General features: G+C 49.3%; 1 protein-coding gene across 1 annotated transcript; it reads right to left on the minus strand.

The window, feature by feature from the left end:
* Window positions 1-17,759: 17,759 nt before the first annotated feature.
* Window positions 17,760-22,053, minus strand: LMF2 (lipase maturation factor 2). The gene is made up of 14 exons (XM_007519370.3): window positions 21,891-22,053; window positions 21,368-21,621; window positions 21,194-21,222; window positions 20,854-21,062; window positions 20,597-20,775; window positions 20,120-20,261; window positions 19,844-19,978; window positions 19,670-19,775; window positions 19,502-19,598; window positions 19,235-19,417; window positions 18,974-19,142; window positions 18,762-18,873; window positions 18,563-18,659; window positions 17,760-18,480 (listed from the first exon to the last, which is right to left on the minus strand). The coding sequence occupies exons 1-14, from the start codon at window positions 21,982-21,984 to the stop codon at window positions 18,175-18,177; spliced, it is 2,112 nt and encodes a 703-aa protein (XP_007519432.1). The 5' UTR covers window positions 21,985-22,053; the 3' UTR covers window positions 17,760-18,174.
* Window positions 22,054-22,121: the final 68 nt, after the last annotated feature.

Here is a 22,121-nt window from a genome sequence, read left to right on the forward strand (position 1 = left end):
AGTGCCAGGGATAGAACAAAGGGCTTCATGCATGAAAGTCTGGAATTCTACCTGCCTCACACCTCCTGGGTCACAGAGCCCAGTTTTAGTACTGGACTGGTCAAGTAAGGGACAGGAGGGGCTATCTCAGATCTGCCTACCCAGTTCTTTGTCTTGGAGAACTTTCCCTGGAAAGAGAGAAAGGGGAAGGAACAAGGTTAGGAATGTGAGTAGCTTTGCCTTGGTGGTATCTGAGAGTTCTGCAGGACTTGATAAGCAGGATGACTAAGAAGTGCCTTTTCATATGGATATAAGGACAATGATATAAGGACATGAGGGTCCCTGGATAAACAGGACAAAGGTCTTCTAGTCATTTGTAAAACCAAGCTTGGAAACAATAGTAAAAACAAATTCAGAGTCAATCTGTAAGACACCATTTGATAGGGGACTTCAGCTAAACTTTCTGCAAAAACCTTAGGAACAATAATAACATTACTCATTAGTGAGATGTCTGTGGTTTCACTTCTCCAATGTGCTTCATTCTCCAAATAGTCACCAAGTCCTTCTGGTTCATCCCCCGTAAAAACAAGGGGGGGGGGGTTTGGGCAGCAGCGCAGCAGGTTAAGGGCACCTGGCACAAAGCACAAAGACCAGAGTAAGGATCCCTGTTGGAGCCCCCGGCTCCCCACCTGCAGGGGAGTCGCTTCACAGGCAATGAAGCAGGTCTGCAGGTGTCTGTCTTTCCCTCCCCTCTCTGTCTTCCCCTTCTTTCTTCATTTCTCTCTGTCCTATCCAACAACAAATGACATTAACAATAACAATAATAACCACAACAAGGGCAACAAAAGGGGGGAAATGGTCTCCAGGAGCAGTGGGTTCATGGTGCAGGCACTGAGCCCCAGCAATAACCTTGGAGGCAAAAAACTAAACTAAACAAACAAACAAAAACCAAGGTGGGCTGGTGAAATAATCCTCTTGGATAGTGTGCTGCTTTGCTGTGTTTGAGCCTGGCACTGAAGGAATCTTTGTGGCGCTGTAGTCCCTTTCATTCCCTTTGATTTTGTGTCTCCCTGTTTCTATAAAAAAGAGAAAAGAAAGGAAAAGGGAAGGGAAGGGAAGGGAAGGGAAGAGAAGGGAAGGGAAGGGAAGGGAAGGGAAGGGAAGGAGTGGTCCAGGAGATGGCACAGAGGATAAAGCATTGGACTCTCAAACATGAGGTCTAAAGTTCAGTCCCCGGCAGCTCATGTACCAGAGTGCTATCTGGTTCTTTCTCTCTCTCCTCCTATCTTTCTCTTTCATAAATAAATAAAATTTAAAAAAAAAAGCAAGGAAGAGAAGGTGGCCCAGTGGGTAAAGCATCGGGCCGCCAAGCATGAGCTCTTAAGTTTGATTTCCAGCATCACCTGTGCCAGAGCGATGTCCTAGTTCTCTCCCTCACACTCTCTCTCATAAACAAACAAATAAATAAGCTACATACACACTGAGGCCCAAGAGACAGCTCAGAGGGACAGAGCACTGGACTCTCAAGTATGAGGTCCTGAATTCAGTTCCTAGCATTGAATGTGCCAGACTGTGTTCTACCCCTTATAAGTAAATAAATGAATCTTTGCAATAATGACAGGGGTCAGGGAGGCGAGTTAGTAGTAGAGTACATACCCTGCATGCATGAAGTCCTGCGTTCAGTCACCGGCACTACATAAAAAAGGAGCAAAGACAAGTAAGTACTCCAAGACGGGGTGGGGGGTATATAGTATATTGGTTATGCACAGAGACTTTCAGGGCTGAGGTTCTGAAGTCCCAGGTTCAATCCCCTGCACCACCATAAACTAGAGCTGAGCAGTACTCTGGACAAAAAAAAAAAAAAGTGGGTTGGACAGAGGTGCACTGGCTTAAGGGCACATAGTACAATGCGCCAGGATTCTGGTTAGAACCCCCAGTTCTCCACCTGCAGAAAGGTTGCTTCACAAGCGGTCTGTCTTTCTCTCACCCCTTCCTCTCTTAATTTCTCTCTGTCCTACTATATATATATTGTTGTTGTTGAAAAAATGGCCTTCAGGAGCAGTAGATTCATAATGCAGGCACCGAACCTCAGCGATAACCAGTAAGGCAGAAAAAAACAAATAAACAATCAAATAAAAAAAACCTCCAAGACAAAACAGAAAGCCACACCTGGAAAGCATGCATAGCAGAAAGCCAAGCGTGGCAAATGCAGTGAAGTTTTACTATGTGGATGGTACCTCTAGACATAGCCAATTTATGGTGGTGTCTGGGATTGAACCTAGGGCCTGAGAGCCTCAGGCACAAAAACCTGTTGCAGGGGTCAGGCAGTAGCGCAGCGGGTTAAGTAAACATGGCACAAAGTGCCAGGACCGGCATAAGGATTCAGGTTCGAGCCCCCAGCTCCCCACCTGCTGGGGGTTTGCTTCACAAGCAGTGAAGCAGGTCTGTAGGTGTCTGTCTTTCTCTTCCCCCTCTGTCTTCCCCTCCTCTCTCCAATTCTCTGTCCTATCCAAGAACAACGATATCAATAACAACAATATAACCACCACAACAATAAAATAACCAGGGCAACAAAAAGGGAAAACTGTCCTCCAGGAGCAGTGAATTTGTAATGCAGGCACCGAGCTCCAGCAATAACCCTGGAGGCAAAAACTTGTTGCATAAAACATTGTTCTGTTCATGCCCACCCAGGAATGCAAAACAAACAAACAAAAACCAAGCAAACAAGCAAACAAAGAAACCACTTTTCTGTCTCCCTGGCCCTCCTCTATCTTTCTGTAATTTATTTCCTTGAAGTAAATGGGTCATTTGTCTTGGATTTACATGCCTTAACGGTCCAGGTTCAGTCCTCATCACCGTGTGTACAAGAGTGACGCTCTGTTTTGTTTCTCTGTCTCTCTCTTTCTCCTCTCTCTCTCTCTTTTTCATACACACACACAACATATATATATATATATATATAATAAATCTTAAGAAAAATTAGACCCATGTTCTGGGAGATGGCACAGTGGACTCTCAAACACAAGGTCCTAAGTTCAGTCTCAGGCAGCACATGTACCAGAGTGCAGTCTGGTTCTTTCTATTTCTCCTCCTATCTTATAAATAAATAAATAAATAAATAAATAAATATTTTAATTTAAAAAAGGAAAAATTAGACTCAGGGACTAGGTGGAGGTGCGCCCAGTAGAGTACACACAGAACTATGTGGCGGTGGCCTAGGTTCAAGCTGCAGTCCTCATCTGGAGAGGGAAAGCTTCAGGGTGCACAGCAGCCATCCAGGTGTCTCTCTTCCTTTTGTGCCACTATATTCCCTCTTGAGTTATTTCTGTCTCTATCACTATAGAAAAAAAAATTTTTTTTTTGCCTCCAGTTACTGAGGCTTGGTACCAGCCTGCCTTCTTTCCTCCTTCCTTTCCTTTCCTTTCCTTTCCTTTCCTTTCCTTTTCTTTTTTTTTCTTCCTCCAGGGTTATTGCTGGGCTCGGAGCCTGCACCATGAATCCACCGCTCCTGGAGGCCCTTTTTCCCCTTTTGTTCCCCTTGTTGTTGTAGCCTCGTTGTGGTTATTATTATTGCCATCATTGATGTTGTTCATTGTTGGATAGGACAGAGAGAAATGGAGAGAGGAGGGGAAGACAGAGAGGGGGAGAGAAAGATAGACACCTGCAGACCTGCTTCACCGCCTGTGAAGCGACTCCCCTGCAGGTGGGGAGCCGGGGCTCGAACCAGGATCATTACGCCGGTCCCTGCGCTTTGCACCACATGCACTTAACCCACTGCGCCACCGCCCGACCCCCCCTTTTTTTTTTTTTTTAAAGGTGAAGACTCACAGCAAGCAGTTCAACCAGTAGAGACAGTGATGAGAATTTATTTATTTTAATATTTATTTGCTTATTCCCTTTTGTTGCCCTTGTTTTATTGTTGTAACAATTATTTTGTTATTTATGTCATTGTTGTTGGATAGAACAGAGAGAAATGGAGAGAGGAGGGGAAGACAGAGAGGGAGAGAAAGACAGACACCTGCAGACACCGTTTGTGAAGCGACTCCCTGCAGGTGGGGAGCTGGCGACTCGAACCGCGATCTTACACCGGTCCTCGCGCTTTGCGCCACCCGTGCTAAAGCTACTGCGGCTACCGCCTGACTTCCTCCTTTCTTTTTTCAATAGGACAGAGAGAAATTGAGGGGAGGGTAGATAGGGAGAGAGAAAGATAGACCTGGCAGACCTGTTTCACCACTTGTGAACAACCCCCCTACAGGTGGAGGGAGCTGGGGCTTGAACCGGGATCCTTGCACAGGTCCTTTCACTTCATCCTATGTGTGCTTAACCCGGTGCACCACTGCCCAACCCCATAAAATATTTTTTAAAAAAGAAAAGAAAGAAAAACAAAAGGAGGGGGAGTGGAATTGGCCTCTGGAAGCAGTTGGTGTGTCTTGCAGTCACTTAGCCCCAGCAATAACCCTGGTGACAATAATGAGAGAAAGTGAGGAGAACAAGAAACAAAAAATCTCTCTGCCAGTGAATCTTCCAGTCTGTTCTCATCTTTCTCTTAATGTACCTATAACCAAAAGAATCAGTTCCCAGAACCTTTCAAATGTGATCTGTTTGTTCTTGTAGTTGAACATATAGGGACTAGGGAAGTGGGTTAATGGGTAGAGCACATGTAATTCATGGGTGAGGTCCTGGATTTAATTCTGGATGCTGGGACTGACTCCAGCCGTGGTTGTGACCAGCTAACCCCCATGAGCAGTGTGTGACCAAGTCCTCCTGACCTGTCAGAGCCTACTGATGCCCATGCCCTCAGGGGCCAGCTCTGTGTGTACCCCACACAGAGAGACTCAGGTGTGTTTTGGGGGACTTTGCTCAAGCTCTTCCAGTTCCCTGAAGCTTCCTCCCAAACACTAGATCTGCCCTGGGCTCTCTGGGGCCATTCCTGGGCAACTTCCCCTCCTCCTCGTCTCCTGTTCTGGAAGCTCGTCAGTGAAGGTGCAGGCTATCCCTCCCTGCAGCAGCTTTGTGGGGTGTGTGGGTGCTGGAGAGAAAGACAGGAGGTCTCTGAGCCTGGACTTGACCTGGGTCATGAGTCATGGGTCCTGGATATATGCAGGGCACCCAGTCCTGGATATATGAAGGAGGGTAGGGTGTGGAAGAGAAGCATGAGACCCAGGGCTGTGAAAGGGAGATCCTAGGGGGTGGAGTGGAGGGTGGGGGTGGCTGTATCTGCCTTCACCCCTGCTCCCAGAAATTCAGGGTCACTTACAGACCCTAACCACCTAATTCTTCTACCTTGTGCATATGACCTCTCTACACCAGTTCTTTCTGTGACTGAGCCTCTGGTTCCTACTGTGCCCATAGCTGTGGCCCAGGTGGCCCAGATTACCTATAGTTACTATTATTGTTCCTATTGTTTTGTCTAACACCAGGGAATAAACCCAGGGTCTCACACTTTCTTGATCCTCTGGAATGGGGGCTGGGTAACTGGGGTTTTTACTTCTTCTTCTTCTTCTCCTTCTTCTTCTTCTTCTCCTTCTTCTTCTTCTCCTTCTCCTTCTCCTTCTCCTTATCCTTCTCCTTCTCCTTCTTCTCCTCCTTCTCCTTCTCCTCCTCCTCCTCCTTCTTTTTTTTCACTTTTTTTTTAAATTTGGGAATTAATGTTTTACATTCAACAGTAAGTACAATAGTTTGTACATGCATAACATCCCCCAGTTTCCCATACAACAATACAACCCCCACTAGGTCCTCTGTTGTGGGGCTATGTGTAAGCTTGATAGAACTTAGGGAAAACTATCCCCATCCTTGGATGGAGGTCTGGGAAAGACACCCCCTTGTTAGTCACTCTCACCGAGATGAGCAAAGGAGAAAAATAGTCTTTCAGACTTAGTTCTCCCTTATCAGACTCTCAAGCCCACAGAGATCTTACTGCTTCTCCTCACTAACTGCAGGCCACATGGCTGCCTGCTTTAAGGTTCATTTACTCAAAGTTCACCTCACCTTCTGATCATAGAGGAGAACTTCCTTATCACACACTACATCATACACCTCAGACCCCAGACAAGAGAAATTCCAAACTCTATGGCCTTTGATATCTTATCAAGCCTTATCTTCTCTCTATCTCACCCTGCTGGTTTAACCCCTATGTTTCTCTCAAATACCTTTGGATAATTAAGTTGCTTGCATCATGGAGAATAATTGTCCTGACCTTTATGTATCTCATCAATTCCTGTCATACCAGCCCCCTACCATAGGGGCAAGCTGACCTTTAAGAAACCTGTAATTTCTGACATATTTGAAAAATGTTCTTTGTCTGTACCTCTATTTAAACCTATGTCCATATGCCATTAAACGAGAGGGCTTCAATTGTCCCCGGTGTCTCTTGTCTGTATCACGTCTTCTCTTGAACGAGTGAGGGAGAACCGGTGGTTTACCTTCCTTGTTGGTAATCAACCCACGTAAGTGCTGGCACTCTGTCATCCTTCTTGGATCTGTATTCTCCCCCACCCACCCACCCACCCACCCCAGAGTCTTTTACTTTGGTTCAATACACCCAACCTAGAGGTAATTTTTCCCCCTTTTTGTTACCCTTGTTGTTTATCATTGTTATTATCATTGTTGTTGTCACTGCTGTCATTGTTGTTGGACAGGACAGAGAGAAATTGAGAGAGCAGGGGAAGACAGAGAGGAAGAAAGAAAGACAGACACCCGAAGACCTGCTTCACTGCTTGTGAAGCAACAGACCTGCAGGTGGGGAGCCAAGGTCTCGAACTGGAATCCTTAAGCTGGTCCTTGTACTTTGTGCCATGTGGCTTAACCTGCTGTGCTACTGCCAAACCCCCCAGTTCTGTTTTTTTTTTTCTCAAGATTGTTTTGGTGACTGTATGTATTTTCTGCCTCCAGATAAATGTTTGTAGCTTTTGTTCTAATATCTTTAAAAATATATATCGGTGCTAACTTGATGGAGATTTCTTTAAATTTGTACATGGCTCTAGGTAGAATATTCATTTTGATGATGTTGATTTTTCCAATCTGTGAACATGGAATATCTCTCCGCTTCTTTGTGTCCTTTTCTACCACCTTTTTTCTTTAATGTTTTATTTATTTATTTTCCCTTTTTGTTACCCTTGTTGTTTTTATCATTGTTTCGGTTATTATTATTGTTGCCATTTATGTTGTTGTTGCCGGATAGGACAGAGGAAAATGGAGGGAGGAGGGGAAGACAGAAAGGGGGGAAAGAAAGACAGACACCTGCAGACCTGCTTCACTGCTTGTGAAGCAACCCCCCTACAGGTGGGGAGCTGGGGGCTCGAATCAGGATCCTTATGCCGGTCCTCGTTTCACGCCATGTTTACTGTTTTATTTATATAATTATTTATTTTATTGGCTAGAGACAGAGAGGCAAGAGAGGAGAGATAGGGGGGGAGAGAGAGAGAGAGAGACCTGCAGCACTTTGTCATTGTTTGCAAGATTTTCTGCCTGCAGGTGGGGGCTGGGGTCTTGAACCCAGATCCTTGCACACTGTTATATGTGCATTCAACCAGGTATACCACCGCTCAGCCCCTGTTCCACCTTTTAAAATGTGGTGTGGGGTACATGTAAAGCCTGCTGAACCACCTCCTGGCTACTCAGCAAGCTGCTAACCAGTAGTTAGTTTTCTCAGAGAGAGGGCTGTAGGCATCAGAATATAAAGGAATCTAGAATTTGCTATTAGAATTTGGGCTATCCTGGTGACATTAAGAGTGGGAGTCTATGCCTGTAGGAGCCAAGGGGTCAGCCCATACCAGCCTTTGCTCTTCTGGAAGGAACATTGCTGGCCAGAGCCTGGGGAAAATGAGGCCACACAGGAGGAAGAGTGACAGCTTCTGAGGCACATGTACACCAGGATGATACAAGGACAAGTTCAAATCCCCACATCCCAGGCTTGTGGCAGGGAATGAAACCAGAAACGGTCAGGGATGGAGCTGACATTGTGGTTCTTGGAGAATAGTGGCTGTCTGGGGTGGGTGTGGGTGTGGGAGCCCCTTCAGAGTGTGAAATCAGAGTATTTTCACAATATATTGACAGGCTATTTCCTTGTTCATTGGGTTGACGTAAATGATAATGACATGCATGTGATGATGTCAGGGTGAAACAGCAGAGTGCTGGCTTATATGCAGCCAGGGTGTCCTCACAGGGATATCGGACTTTTTGTTTGTTTGTTTGTTTCCCAGAGCAATGTTCAGCTCTGACTTATGGTGGTGCTGGGGACTGGACCCGGGACCTTCATGTCTCAGACATGAAAGTCTTTTGAATAACCACTATGCTATATCCCCTGCCTGAAAACAGGCCTTTTTTACTTACAAATGTCCTTGATGATAGTCCGGGAGATGGCACAGTGGATAGAGCACTGGGCTGTTCAGCGTGAGGCCCTGAGTTCTATCTCTTGCATTGCATGTACCCAAGTGACAATCTGGTTCTTTTTCTCTCATTCTTCCTTGTGTCAATAAGTGAATACATATTAAAAAGAAGATGAGGAGGAGGAAGAGGAGGAGGAGGAAGAGGAGGAGGAGGAGGAGGAGGGGCAGCAAAATAGTTCACACTGATAGTGTGCTGTTTTGTCATGTGTCTGATCCAGCCTTCACCACATTGAAGGAAGCTTTAGAGATGTGGTCTTTTTCACTCTTTGCGTCTCTCTGGGGGAAAAAGTCAGCCTGGAGTGGTGAAGCCCTGAAGGTGAAAGAGAGAGACAGAGACAGAGAGAAAATGCTTTTCAGGACAAAGTAAAAGTTACTCATAGTATTTAGTCCTCACCTTGAGGCTGGGATTTTAAATCTTTGGTGTGACAAAATGAGAACGTGAGGTCCTTTGGCTGAGGACAAGTGTGATGACTGAGTGGAGAGACAAACTTCAGCTTTCAGTCCTGAGTGTTTGCATTTAAGAATGAATGAAGTGAGAGACCAGGGAGTTGACTCAGTGGTAGTGCACATGGTTTGCATAGTATGACAGGACAGATTTCTAGTCTTTCTCACAAAAATAAATCAGTAGATGTTCAGCAGCTTTGGAAGTGGCACAGTGGGTACAGCACTGGATTCTCAGCCATGGGGTCCTGAGTTCAAACCCTACCACTGCACATGTCAGAGTCATGTGGTTCTCTCGCTCTTTTTAATTAATAAATAAAAGTATTTTTAAAAACCTTTGAAATAGGTGTCAAGTGGTGGCACAGTTAAATGAACACAATACTAAGCACAAGGACCTACACAAGGATCTGGGTTCGAGCCCCCAGCTCTCCACCTGCAGGGGGGTTGCTTCACAAGCAGTAAAGCAGGTCTGCAGGTGTCTGTCTTCTTCTTCTATGTCCCCCCTCTTCTCTCAGTTTCTCTCTGTCCTATCCAATAAAATGGAAAAAATGGTCACCAGGAGCAGTGGATTCGTAGTGCAGGCACTGAGCCCCCAGCGATAACCCTGGAAGCAAAAAACAAACAAACAAACAAACAACAACCTTAAATATAGAACTTTGGTGGTAGGTGAGAACTATAGAACTATACCCCTGTAATCTTATAGTCTTATAAACTATTATATTAATTTACTTATATATTTGTATTGCCACCAGAGTTATTGCTGGGGTTCAGTGCCCACACTACTTTAGTGGCTATTCCCACCCTGTTTTTTTTCCTATTTTATTCAATAGGACAGAGAGAAATGGAGAGAGGAGGAGGATAAAAGGAGGGAGAGTGAAAGAGAGACATCTGCAGACCTGCTGTACTACTTGTGACGCTTCCCCCCTGCAGGTGGGGAGTTGAAGCTTGAACTTGGGTCCTATTTACTTACTTATCTACTTATTATTTATTTTTTGCCTCCAGGGTTATAGCTGGGAATCGATGCCTGCACTACAAACCCACTGCTCCTGGAGGCTATTTTTTCCCTTTTGTTGCCCTTGTTGTTTATCACTGTTGTTATTGTTATTGCTGTCATTGTTGTTGGATAGGACAGAGAGAAACGGAGAGAGGAGGGGGAGACAGAAGGGGAGAGAAAGACAGACACCTGCAGACCTGCTTCACTGCCTGTGATGCTTCCCCCTGCAGGTGGGGAGCCGTGGGGCTAGAACTGGGATCCTTACACCAGTCCTTGAGCTTTAAGCTTCATACCATGTGCACTTAACCCGTTGTGCCACCTCCTAGGCCCCTGAACTTGGGTCCTTATGCATGATAATATGTATGATTAACCAGGTGTGTCACTGCCTCTTGCAAACTATTATTAAACTACTAACAAAAGTTTAGAAACATTACATATGAGCAAAGTTAGTGCACAAGACTTGCACTAACCAGAGGTTCTAGGTTAGAACCTCCCAATACAATCAGTGGGGGGAATGCATGGGTTTTGTTAGTTTGTTTTTGAGATGACACAATGGAATGTATCAAGATTTGAAAATCAGCAAAAAACCAATGCTTTACTTACTTTTCCTCTTTTTTTTTTTTTTTTTTTTTTGTACCAGAGCACTGTTCAGCTCTGGCTTATGATGGTGCGGGGGAACTGAACCTGGGACTTTGGAGCCTCAAGCATGAGAGTCTGTTTGCATACCCATTATGCTATCTACCCTCCGCCCTACTTTTCATTTTTTTTTAACCTCTAGTTATCGCTGTGATTTGGTACCTGCACTGTGAATCCACTGCTCCTGGTGGCCATTTTTCATTTTATTGGATAGGACAGACAGAAGTTGAAAGTGAAGGGAGAGATGGAGAGGAAGAGATGCAGAGAGACACCTACAGACTTGCTTCACCACGTGTGAAGCAGCCGCCATGCAGGCGGGGAGCCGAGGGCTTGAACTGGGATCTTTGTGCGGGGCTTTGTGCTTCATACCATGTGCACTTAACCCCATGCGCTACCACCTGCCTCCCCCTCCTTTACTTTTTTTTTAATACCAGAGCACTGCTCAGCTTTGGCTTATGGTGGTGTGGGGGGACTGACCGTGGGACTTTGGAACCTCAGGTATGAGAGACTTTTTCCATTATGCTATCTATCCCTACCTCATGCTTTACTTTTTTGAAGGATTTATTTATTTTTATGAGAGAGAGAGAAGGAGGAAAGAGAACCACAGTATCACTATAACATATGCATTACTAGGAATTGAACTTGGGACCTTATGCCTGAAAGTCCAACACTTTATCCCCTGTGCCACCCCCACCCCAGGCCGCCAAACCAATGCTTTCTAATGTATTTCCCACACCATTCACCAGTGAAGGCCTATACTCAAAGTGCAAGACACACCGCTGTGTTGCCACATGGCAGAGCACAGGAGCTCACTGATGTGGTTTCAGATTCCAAATTGCAATGAACCCCCAAGAAACCTCTACTTAAAGTTCTGCTGTGGCAATAAAAAGGAATGTCCACAGTGATCCAAAAAGGCCTTGAAAAAAAAAATCCTTCTCTTTTCCAACTATGTGTCTGTGTGAAGCCAGATTTGCATATATTTCTATCAAAAGTATATTGTGACAGATTGACCAGAATCCAGATATTAAAGAGGTTTTGCATAAACATAGAAACATGCCACTCTTCTCACTTTATTTTTGGAAATAGTTTTCACGGGGGGTGGTGGTGGTGGAAGCATAGCAGATTATGTGCACATGCTGCAAAGTACAAGTCTCCCAGTTCAAGTCCCCACTCCTCACCTGCAGGGGGAACACTTCACAAGTGGTGAAGCAGGTGTCTCTCTCTCTCCTCCTCTCTATATTCCCCTCCTCTCTCAATCTCTCTCTGTCCTATTCAGTAAAATGAAAAATGACCGCCAGGAACAGTAAATTAGTAGTGCTGGCATTGAGCCCCAGCGATCACGCTGGAGGCAAAGAAAAAATAAGTTTTCACTACATTTTTTAATATTTTGCTAGCATGTACTAAATCATTTTGACAGCTAGCTAAAAATAGTTAATAACCATTTAAAGAATTTCTCAGTTTATTTTCCAATATTATTAGCTATAACCCTTTTAAGCAGAAGCTCTCCGGCTCCCTCACTATATATATATGTAGTAAGTCAGGAGCCTGCATGATTTCACTGCTTTTGGACCAACCTTTTCATTTAGACAGAGACAGAGAAACAGAGAGAGAAAGAGAGAGAGAGACACCACAGCACTGGTTTCCAGGGCATGTCCATGTGGTACTGGGTTCAAGTGTATATGGCAAGGCATGTGCACTCCCCAGTGAGATATCTCTTGACCTCTCAATATTAACATATTTATTTTTTTTAAATTATCTTTATTTATTTATTGGATAGACACAGCCAGAAATCAAGAGGGAAGGGAGAAATAGTGATGGAGAATGACAGAGAGACACCTGCATCACTGCTTCACCGCTTGCAAAGCTTTCCTCCTGCAGGTGGGGATCGGGGGCTTGAACCTGGGTCCTTGTGCATTGTAACATGTGCTCTCTGCCAGGTGTGCCACCACCCGGCCACCATATTTCTTAATTTATTCTTTTGAGCAGCCCTAAGGAATGAATGAGTGGCCTTCCTGGGTCTTTTTTTTCCATTCTTTATTTTAGAGAGAGAAGAGAGAGAGACAGGGAGAAAGGGAAGATGCCACTGCATCACTCTGCCACCCACTAAGATCCCCTGGTGCTGTCCATAGCACTCTCATGCAGTGCAGGGACTCAAACCTACAACCTCACTCACACTAAGACATTCACTCTATTGGGTGAGCTGGCTCCCACAACATTTTAGAATGTGAAGGGATCCTGAAACCAGGTGACCTGGTCCACTGTGTCAGCTGACTTCCATTTGCAGGAATCTGGACATATTTTCCCCTCTGCTCCCTGAGGGCAGAAGAGGAAGTTGCATGGAGCGCCATCGTGTGGAACTTTCCCACCAAACTCAAAAAGCCGTCAGTATGATCTCCCCAAAGCTGGGGTGGGGGTGGGGCTGGGGATGTGCGGGGGTGGTAGGAAGGGGAGCGATGCATGGTCAGGAAGGACACTGTCTGTTGTGTTAGGCAGTAACTTATTTGTGTGTGGTTGGGCTGTCTATTGTCCACTGTACTTCCTTTACCCTTATCAGCAGAACCCTGGCCAATATTGCCTCTGGTCAACAGCAACTTTATTAAAAAAAAAAAAAAAGAAAAAGAAAAAAAAAATATATATATATAGGAGCTGGGCGGTGGCGCAGCGAGTTAAGCGCAGGTGGCTCAAAGCGCAAGAACCAGCGTAAGGATCCCGCTTTGAGCCCCGGGCTCCCCACCTGCAGGGGAGTCGCTTCACAGGTGGTGAAGCAGGTCTGCAGGTGTCTGTCTTTCTCTCCCCCTCTCTGTCTTCCCCTCCTCTCTCCATTTCTCTCTGTCCTATCCGACGACAGCAGTAACAACAATAATAACATCGATGATAAACAAGAAGGGCAACCAAAGGGATAAAAATAAATATAAAAAATTAAAAAAAATTTATTTTGATAGAAAGTGACAATTGGGTGGAGAGCACATAGCATAATAGTTATGCAAACAGACTCTCATACCTGAGGCTCCAAAGTCCCAGGTTCAATCCCTTGCACCACCATAAACCAGAGATGAGCAGTGCTCTGGTAAAATAAAATAAAATAAAATAAAATAGAGAGTGAGAGAGGGGCTGGGTGGTGGTACACCTGGTTAAGTGCACATATTACCATGCACAAGGTCCTGGGTTCAAGCCCCCAGTCCCCACCTACAGGGGGAAAGCTTCAAATTTCTTCACAAATGGTGAAGAAATGTTCCACGTGTCTCTGTCTGTCTCTCTCTTCTTCTCTATCCCTGCTCCTTTTCAGTTTCTCTCTGTCCTATCAAATACAATAAAGTTTTTAAAAAAAAGAGAGAGAGAGAAGGGACCGGGCGGTAGCACAGCAGGTTAAGCGCACATGGTGGTTCAAGCCCCCGGCTCCCCACCTGCAGGGGAATCACTTCATAAGCAGTGAAGCAGGTCTGCAGGTGTCTGTCTTTCTCTACCCATCTCTGTCTCCCCCTCCTCTCTCCATTTCTCTCTGTCCTATCCAACAATGACGACATCAATAACAACAACAGATAATAAAAACGAGGGCAATAAAAGGGAAAGAAATTTTAAAAAGAGAGAGAGAAAAGGAGAGACACCATAGCATTCCTCCACCACCCATGTAGTGTTCCGTTTGCATGGTGCTCTAATGGGGTAGCTGAGGGAACTTGAAATCAGGTCCCAGGACACGGGAAAGTGAGTCACCTTCTGCTTCCCCTACCAACAGCGTCTTTAGAGTGAAAGACATAAATCAGAGGCTGGTATGTATACCCGCTCAGCCCCCGTAAGTCCCATGCCCCTGAAATGAATGGTCTGATGGGATGACTGAAGGTCCTGCATGGGCCAGTGTGGAGACAACGCCCCGGGGAGTTCTGGGATGTGAGCAGTGTCTGGCGTGGTGAGACCTCAGTGAGACCTTGGTTCAATCCCAGAGGGGAACTCTCGCTCCTGCACCCATGACCCTGTTGCTGCAGGTTCCCCTAAGCAGCACTACATTCTGGAATGTAGCTCCCGAGGAAGCAGCACTTCCTGCCAGGGACACAGTGACACTTCCTTTAAAGGGGGCATGGCCTGAGTTCATGGAGATTTTGAATGCCCTCTGCCACTGGGTGAGAGGCCGGCCAGGGCATGAGTGACGCTGAAGACCAAAGGGCAGGGGCTGCTGGTGCGTGGCTGACAGCCTGTGAGGGAGCCTGAGTAGACTCTCCAAGACCCCTGAGTCCAAGTGCTTGGAAAACTGCCAACTCAGGGGACAGACACAGCAGAAGGTGACAGCACCGGACTTAGACAGGCACACAGGCTCAAACTGGTATGTACAGAGGATGTCCCAAACACCAGCTGGACTTGGAATCTTTACAGAGACAAGCTGTACTTTGTCTGTTGCTGTCTATCAAGCACAAGCCAGGGTTTGCTTTCTTTCCTGGAGGTTAACTTCACATTTCAGAGTGTGAAATGCATTCTTTTTTTTTTTTAAAGATATATTTATGAGAAGAAGAAGAACAACAACAGAGAACCAAATAATCTCTCTGGCATACTCGGTGCTGAGGACTGAACTCAAAATCTCATGCTTGTAAGCCCAGCATTCTGGCCATCACAAGCCCTCAGGGCCACAGAATTTGTATATTGAGATGGGACTGTGCTGAGCTCAAGGTGGGTGTAGTGGGGAAACAAACTCCTGGGAGTGATATGGCTGCCCCCATCTCAGCGGTGTGTGTGGTGTGGAATAGTGGCCTTGCTCCAGTGGAGACACTATTTGCATCTGAAAGATGCATCCTGAAGGGTTCTGGGCACCTGGGATCACATGAGGTCAGACTTTCTAGCATCTGAATTCTTCCAAAGAAGAAGAATTTTGGGGGCCAGGTGGTAGTGCAGCAGGTTAAGTGCACGTGGCGCAAAGCACAAGGACTGGCATATGGATCATGGTTCGAGCCCCCGGCTCCCCACCTGCAGGGGAGTCCCTTCACAGGCGGTGAAGCAGGTCTGCAGGTGTCTGTCTTTCTCTCCTCCTCTCTGTCTTCCTTTTCTCTCTCCATTTCTCTCTGTCCTATCCAACAACAACAAACAATAATAGTAACAACACCACTGATAAATAACAAGGGCAACAAAAGGGGGAAAAATGGCCTCCAGGAGCAGTGAATTTGTAGTGCAGGCACTGAGCCCCAGCGATAACACTGGAGGCAAAAAAAAAAAAAAAAGAATTTTGTGAATCTGGGGAGGAGGTAGGGCTGCACCTTTCCTGTCCTTTTCCCTCCCTTTTAGAAATCAAAGGGTGCTGGGGAAGGACTTGGTACTGTCTCAGCAGTCACAAGTAGATCATATTAGAATATGATCTATATCATATATAGCCCAGCCACCCTGGATCCCAAATCTGAAGTTGGGAGTAGATCTCAACATAATAAGCGTTCTCACAGGAGCCAGGCATGTCCGGGTTCTGCTTGTGGTGAACCTTACCAAGTTCTACACAGTGCAGATGGCTGTTCAAAAGCTCTCAGCATGCAGGAGGTGCTGAGTTTGATCTCCAGCACCACAGCATTCAAGTGTGTGCTCATCTGTTTAATGCTTAGATTGTTTTTGTTTTAGTATCTTATTTATTACCACCAGAGTTACTGATGGAACTTGGTGCTGCATGATAAGTACACTGCTCCTGGTAGCCATTCTCTCTTCTCTCTCTCTCTCTGTCTCCAGGGTTACTGTTGGGGCTTTGTGCCTGCACTCACTATGAATCCACTGTTCTTGTGGCCATTTCCCCCCCCAATTTCTTGGATAGGGCAGAGAGAAATTGAGAGGAGGGGAAGATAGGGAGAAAGATAGACACTTGCAGACCTGCTTCACCACTTGTGAAGCGACCTTGTGTAGGTGAGGAGCCCGGGGCTCAAACTGGGATCTTTGAGCTTTGTACTCTGTGCACTTAACCTGTTGTGCCACTGCCAGTACTCTCTCTCTCCCTCTCTCCTTCCAGAAACAGGAAAATTGAGAAGGGAAGAGACACATGTAGCACTGCATAGTCTCCCCCAGCCCACGGTAGGGACTAGGGACTTGAACCCAGGTCCTTGAGCATGGTAGCACACCGTCTCTACTAGATCCACCACCTTTTGGCTCCCATACTTGGAAAGATTGTGTTAGATCAGATAGCTGAACAGTTAAAAAATAAAATGGCTGAGAAAAACCAGCTGTAGAGCATTAGACTTGCATGCCTGAGGTTCCTGGTTCAATTCTCTAGCACATGTACCAGAGCAGCACTCTCTCTGTCTCAGGAGAAACTCAACATAAGTGGTGCTGGGGATCGAACTCAGCACCTCCAGCAAGTAAGTCCAGCACTCTACACTGCACCACCTCCTGGGTTGCTTGCCCTTCAGCTTTCCAACCAGAAGTGGACGGAGGAGTGCTGACTTCTCTGGCCTGTGGTGGTGGTGTTCCGGGAGGGTCATGACGTGGTTTCTGAGAATGGACGTCTCCACCAAACACTGAGCTCTGCAGTCTCCACGAGGCACACAGCTTCCTCTAGGAGTTCAGGGGAACATTTTAGCATCACTGATTAGTTTTATTCATTCATTCATTCATTCATCCATCCATTTCACCAGGGCACAGCTCAACTCTGATTATAGTGGAGTCAGGGATTGAACCTGAGCTCAGAGGTCTCCCAGCCTCAGACATGGAAGCTTCACTGCATAACCACTCTCATGTCTCCATGTCCAAGTCCACTTTCCCTTCCTCCTGTGTCCCAGGCTCCATTTTCCCTACTGGCCTCTGAGTTGTGCAGCTGCCAGGCTGTGCAGGACTAAGAACCAGGTCTTAGGCACTGCCAGGCCAAAACCACGTCCATTTTTCTTTCTAGAGGAGTGCTGAGGGCAGGAGAGCAGACACCTGTGAAGGCAGGCCAGTTCATATCTATTTTTTATTTCAATGAGAGGGAGAGACACAGAAGGAGAGAGAAAGGCCAGAGCACTGCTCAGCTCTGGCTGATGTTGGTGCTGGAGACTGAACCTGGAAGCTTGGAGCCTCAGCCGTGAAAGTCTTGTTGCATAGCCAGGTCAGTTTTTTTTTTTTTTTTTTAAATTTTATTTTAGAGCTTCTGTTCTTTTTAAAAAATATTTTATTAATGAGAAAGATAGGAAAGAACCAGACATCATTTTGATCCATGTGCTGCTGAGGACTGAACTCAGGACCTCCTGCTTGAGAGTCCAGTGCTTTATCCACTGCGCCACCTCCCCGACCACAGCCAGGTCAGTTCTTAGCTGCACCTTGTCCTCACCAGAGGCAGGCACAGCCCACTGTCCTCAGGTCCGTCTTGTGGGAAGGAAATGTCAGACCCATGGTCAAGTACAAAAGTATCTTTATTAAAGAGTCATGGGTATGTGTGATGGCTTGGGTTAGTGAGATGACATCTCAGGGTAATCTTTCCCTTACTCCTGTGTGGGAGCTGGGACCGGGTGCAGACCCCTTCAGTGGGTGCAGCAGGAAACTGCCTCCCCTATTCCTGAGTGCAGTGTCCTGGGAAGGTCCCTGAGTAGGGATACATGTTCACCTCCTAGACCATCCTCTAAGCCACAGTGTCCTGGGGAGGGACATGGCTGATGGAGGGGCGCTCAGAGTAGGGCAGTCAGAGCCCACCCAAGGGCAGCAACTCTGCTGTGGCAGTGGCCTAAGGCACAGCGGGGCTTGTGCTGCTGCAGAAGGCCAGGTTGGGCCCGGTGCCCTGACTCTCCTGGGAAAGTGGCTGGCAGAACACAGCTACTTTTTCCGCCGGGAGTTCCGGGAGCTGTTGCTGCTGCTGTCAGAGCTTGGGGCAGCCTTTGCACCTGACTCCTTTGCTGCTGAGTCCTTCTTGGGGGCTGGCTTGTGCTTCTCTCCCTGGGCCGGAGGGAAAGGCCGGAGGGACCGGGGTCCAAGCAAAGCCTGTATGACCTTAATGGCCCCGACAGTGGCGAGGAGGCCCCAAAGCACGGTGGGGCCCTCCAGGGAAGACAGCTGTTCCCGTACCCACTGGAGGGCCTGGGTCAGAGTGTTGGAGCTGCGAGCCCGAGGTGGGCTCTTGTCCTGTGGGGGCAGGATTGAGGAAGGTCACATGGCAGATACGGGTCACACATCACCTTCCCCAGGTGGGCTAACACCTTCCTACCTGAAAGCCAAACTGTCTGAGCAGTCCATCCAGCTTTGGGTCCCCCAGGGTCACAGAAGGGAAGAATTCCTCCACCCACTGGCGGCGCCACCACTTACTGCCACAGGACAGGGAGTTGAGGCGGCTGGAGTCTGTACACTCAGGACAGACCCCGGCCACCTTCCTCCTGCCAGTTCCCCAGGTCCCCAATGGGCCTTACCCCTGCTCCCCAGGCTGTGAGAACCAGTACTTGTAGAGCTGGGCCTTTATGTAAGTGGGTGGCTGCTTGTAGAAAGGGTACTTAGCCAAGTCATTTTGGATAAGGCGGATCACTACAGGGGGGTGAGGGATGAGGGCTTAGCATAGGAATTCCCATAACCCCAGCCCACCAAGTGAGGATCTACTTCCCATCCTCCAGGTGTGGCCCCGTACCTGGCTCCTTGCCCTGCAGCAGGCGGAGGACCAGGCTTGTGAACCACGGGCTGTGCGTGTGCGGCCCCAGAGCTGCAAACCACATCTGCCAGTCCAGGCGGGGCTGATGGGGCGTCACAACTGGGGGCATCCAGCTCACATTGCCAGGTTTGTACATAAACTCAATCTCCTGTAGGCAGAACCCCTATTAGGTTAGCGTACCAGCCGGGCCAGTGGCCTCACCGCTACCTCATTCCCCCTCAGGGACCCGGGAGCAATCACCGTCCAGTGGTGGCCATCATAGCTGCCCTGCAGCACCACCTCAGGCCGCCCACCCAGACCAGTCATCCGGCGGAAGAGGCCATAGGAATTGGCCAGCTGCAGGTGCTCCACAGAGCCAAAGAGACGGTGCGTGGTGGTCCAGAGGCGGCTGTGGGTGGAGGGCTCCACGTAGGAGTACGGCACCTGCAGGCGGGAGGCAGAGGCTCCGCACCCACTTCTAGCCTCCTCCCAGCCCCCCTCCCCTGGCCTCCCAGAAGTGCTACCCACCAGGCTGATCATGAATAACACCACGACGACCACACCGAAGACAGACAGTTGGACACCAGTAAAGAGCTTCTGCAGTAATCCTCGCACCTGGGTCCACCTGAGGGCGGGGAACCCAAGGGTGGTCAGGCCTGCCCGGGAAAGCTCAGCCCCACCCTACAGACCACTTACCTCCAGAGGGCAGTCAACAGCTCCCAGGTGAGGGAGGCTGCCCCCAGCCACATAGTGGGTAGGGTCACTGTCTTCAGCCACTGGGAGAACTGGTGGAAGGTGAAGGCTATGGAAAGAAGGGGGCGTGAGGAGGGTGTTCCAGTCCTGCCCTTTGGACCCCAGGCCGGTACTCACTGGTTCTGGAGTGAACAGTGTACTGCTCCCAGTCAACCTCCAGGCCAAAGCAGTGCACAGTGCCGTAGGCCAGCAGCCCATAGATGGTCAGCTCCAGCAGCAGTGATAGTGCGGCCAGCATAGACTTGAGCCCAGCTGTGAGACAGGGCAGTCGTGTCAGCTGGGAAAGGTGCTGGAGGGTCTGTCGTCAGGGAGCTGAGATGGAACTCGCAGGAGGTCATGGAGGACACCAGGGGACAGTGGGCGGTGGGGGTCAGCCAACAAGGTGACACTCACAGGGTCGTGTCTTCTTGCGGCGGGCGTTGCCAGGCTCAGCAGCGAGGTGTCTGTCGTCCAGCAGGGAGGTGGTGAGCACCAGGGTGAGCAGGTTGAAGAAGTTGTAGTTGCCGGTGAGGATGATGAGGACTTGCAGTAAGACCTTGGGGACCGGGGTGGGGTGGGGGGGCGACAGCTGCACTCAGAGCGCCTGAGGTCACCCCTTTCCCGCAGACCTTCCTCCAGGCCTCTCCTGAGTCACCCCACTTCCATGTCACCACCCTCAGCCTCTATTCTGATCTATTCCATCTGCTCACACTTCTGACGCCCCTGCCACCTGGAGGGAACATGAGTCCAGCCTCTCAGGCCCAGCTTCATATCAGACCCAACCCATCTCTCTGTCTGTAGGTCTTTCTTCTGGTGGAAGTGCAATGCCCACCCCACCTCCCCTTGGCAATGCTGAAGGATGCCCCCATCCTGTCTATCTTCCTGGCCCACCTGGGAGTAGAAGGCAGTCAAGCGCAGGCGCCGAATGGGAGCGAAGAACAGAGGGGGCACTGCGATCTCTATGAGGAAGGTGACCACTACGCTGAGCTTGTGCAGCCAGACAGGTAGGTGGTGGGCAAACCAGGCGGCTGGAGTGGGGAGGCACTGCGTCTCATAATGGTAGGTTAGGGCTGTGGGCAACAGGCAGGAGATGAGGCTGGGTGAGGTGTTACCCCAAGATTATCCCGTCTCTAGGTCAGCACCCTCACCAGTGAGCCCCCACCATGCAGGGCAGCGGCTGGTCAGTTTGACCACCCCTGAGGCGAACATGAGGCGGAACAGCAGCCAGCGCACGAGCCAAAACGGGAGGTCTTCATGGGGTGAGGCTCCTGCCTGCCCACCCTGCTTGTGGTGGCGGGTCTGCCTCAGGGGGGCCACCAGCAGGGCCAGGAAACCAGTTTCCAGCAGCAGGGAGTCCCTGTGGGCAGACAGAGTAGCACAAAGAGCCCTCCCCAGGGAGGCTGTGCCCCGGGAGGGCCCCTGGGGTGGGGGGAGGCTAACACCCATCCCACCGGGCCTTCTGCAGTCCCACACCCTCCAGTCACTCACCACTGGAAATAAAGAAACACCTGGCCCACCTGCAGGAAGAAGGGTGGTCAGGGAGCAGGGGGATTGTGTGCAGAAGCTGGAAGGCAAGGTGGGGGCTGGGGCAGGGGATGGCAAGGTGGGGGCTAGCAGTCAGGGTCCCAGAGGTGCAGGGGTGGCAGGCAATCCCCAACCGACCTGGCAGACCGAGAGGTAGGCAAGCCAGAGCAGCAAGTAGGTGACGAGGTGGCGCAGGGGGCGCAGCAGAAGGGCGCCCATGGCCAGCAGGGTGCCCAGCAGACTCAGCAGCTCCAGGCCCTGCGTAGTGTCCAGACCCAGGAGGGGCGCTTCCCATAGCAGCGTCGGGGTCTCCCACAGCTGCTGCCAGCGCCCCTTGCCCTGTGGCCTCAGTGTCCTCCGGGCGGGCAGGATGCCCTCGGGGCCGTACAGGCCTGTGGGAGGGCACAACAGGAATGGAATGGGCCAGAGCTGCTCGCCAGTCAGCGCCTGCAGGACCCGGTTTGCTCCCGGCTCCTCTTCGGGCCTCATCTCCCAGCGGCCCCACCAAGTCGGGAAGGAAGCCGCTCTCCCAACCTTTTCCCCGGCGCCAGGTCAGCACCTGAAACCGCCCCATGCATGCCCGGAGTCGCCCCGCCCCCGCCCCCGTCCCCAGCACGCATCAGGGCGGAAACGTGGCGGGGGTCAGAGGATGCGCCCTCACCTGGGATTTGCGTGTAGAGGGAAGCGAAGGCGAACATGAAGACGGCAGCCACGCCCTGGAGGAACAGCTGCCGAGGGAGCCTGGAGCCCGCCATGACCGCTACGCGTCGGGAGGGAGAGTAGCCCGCTCGCTAGTCGGGTCTCAACGCCCCGCCCCTTAGTCGAGGTCACGACCACGCCCGCGAAGAAGCAAGCCCCGCCCCTCCCGGCCCCGCCCCGCCCACCCTCGATC

This window comes from Erinaceus europaeus, chromosome 4 (genome assembly GCF_950295315.1).
Source record: "Erinaceus europaeus chromosome 4, mEriEur2.1, whole genome shotgun sequence".
Classification (NCBI taxonomy): Eukaryota; Metazoa; Chordata; class Mammalia; order Eulipotyphla; family Erinaceidae; genus Erinaceus; species Erinaceus europaeus.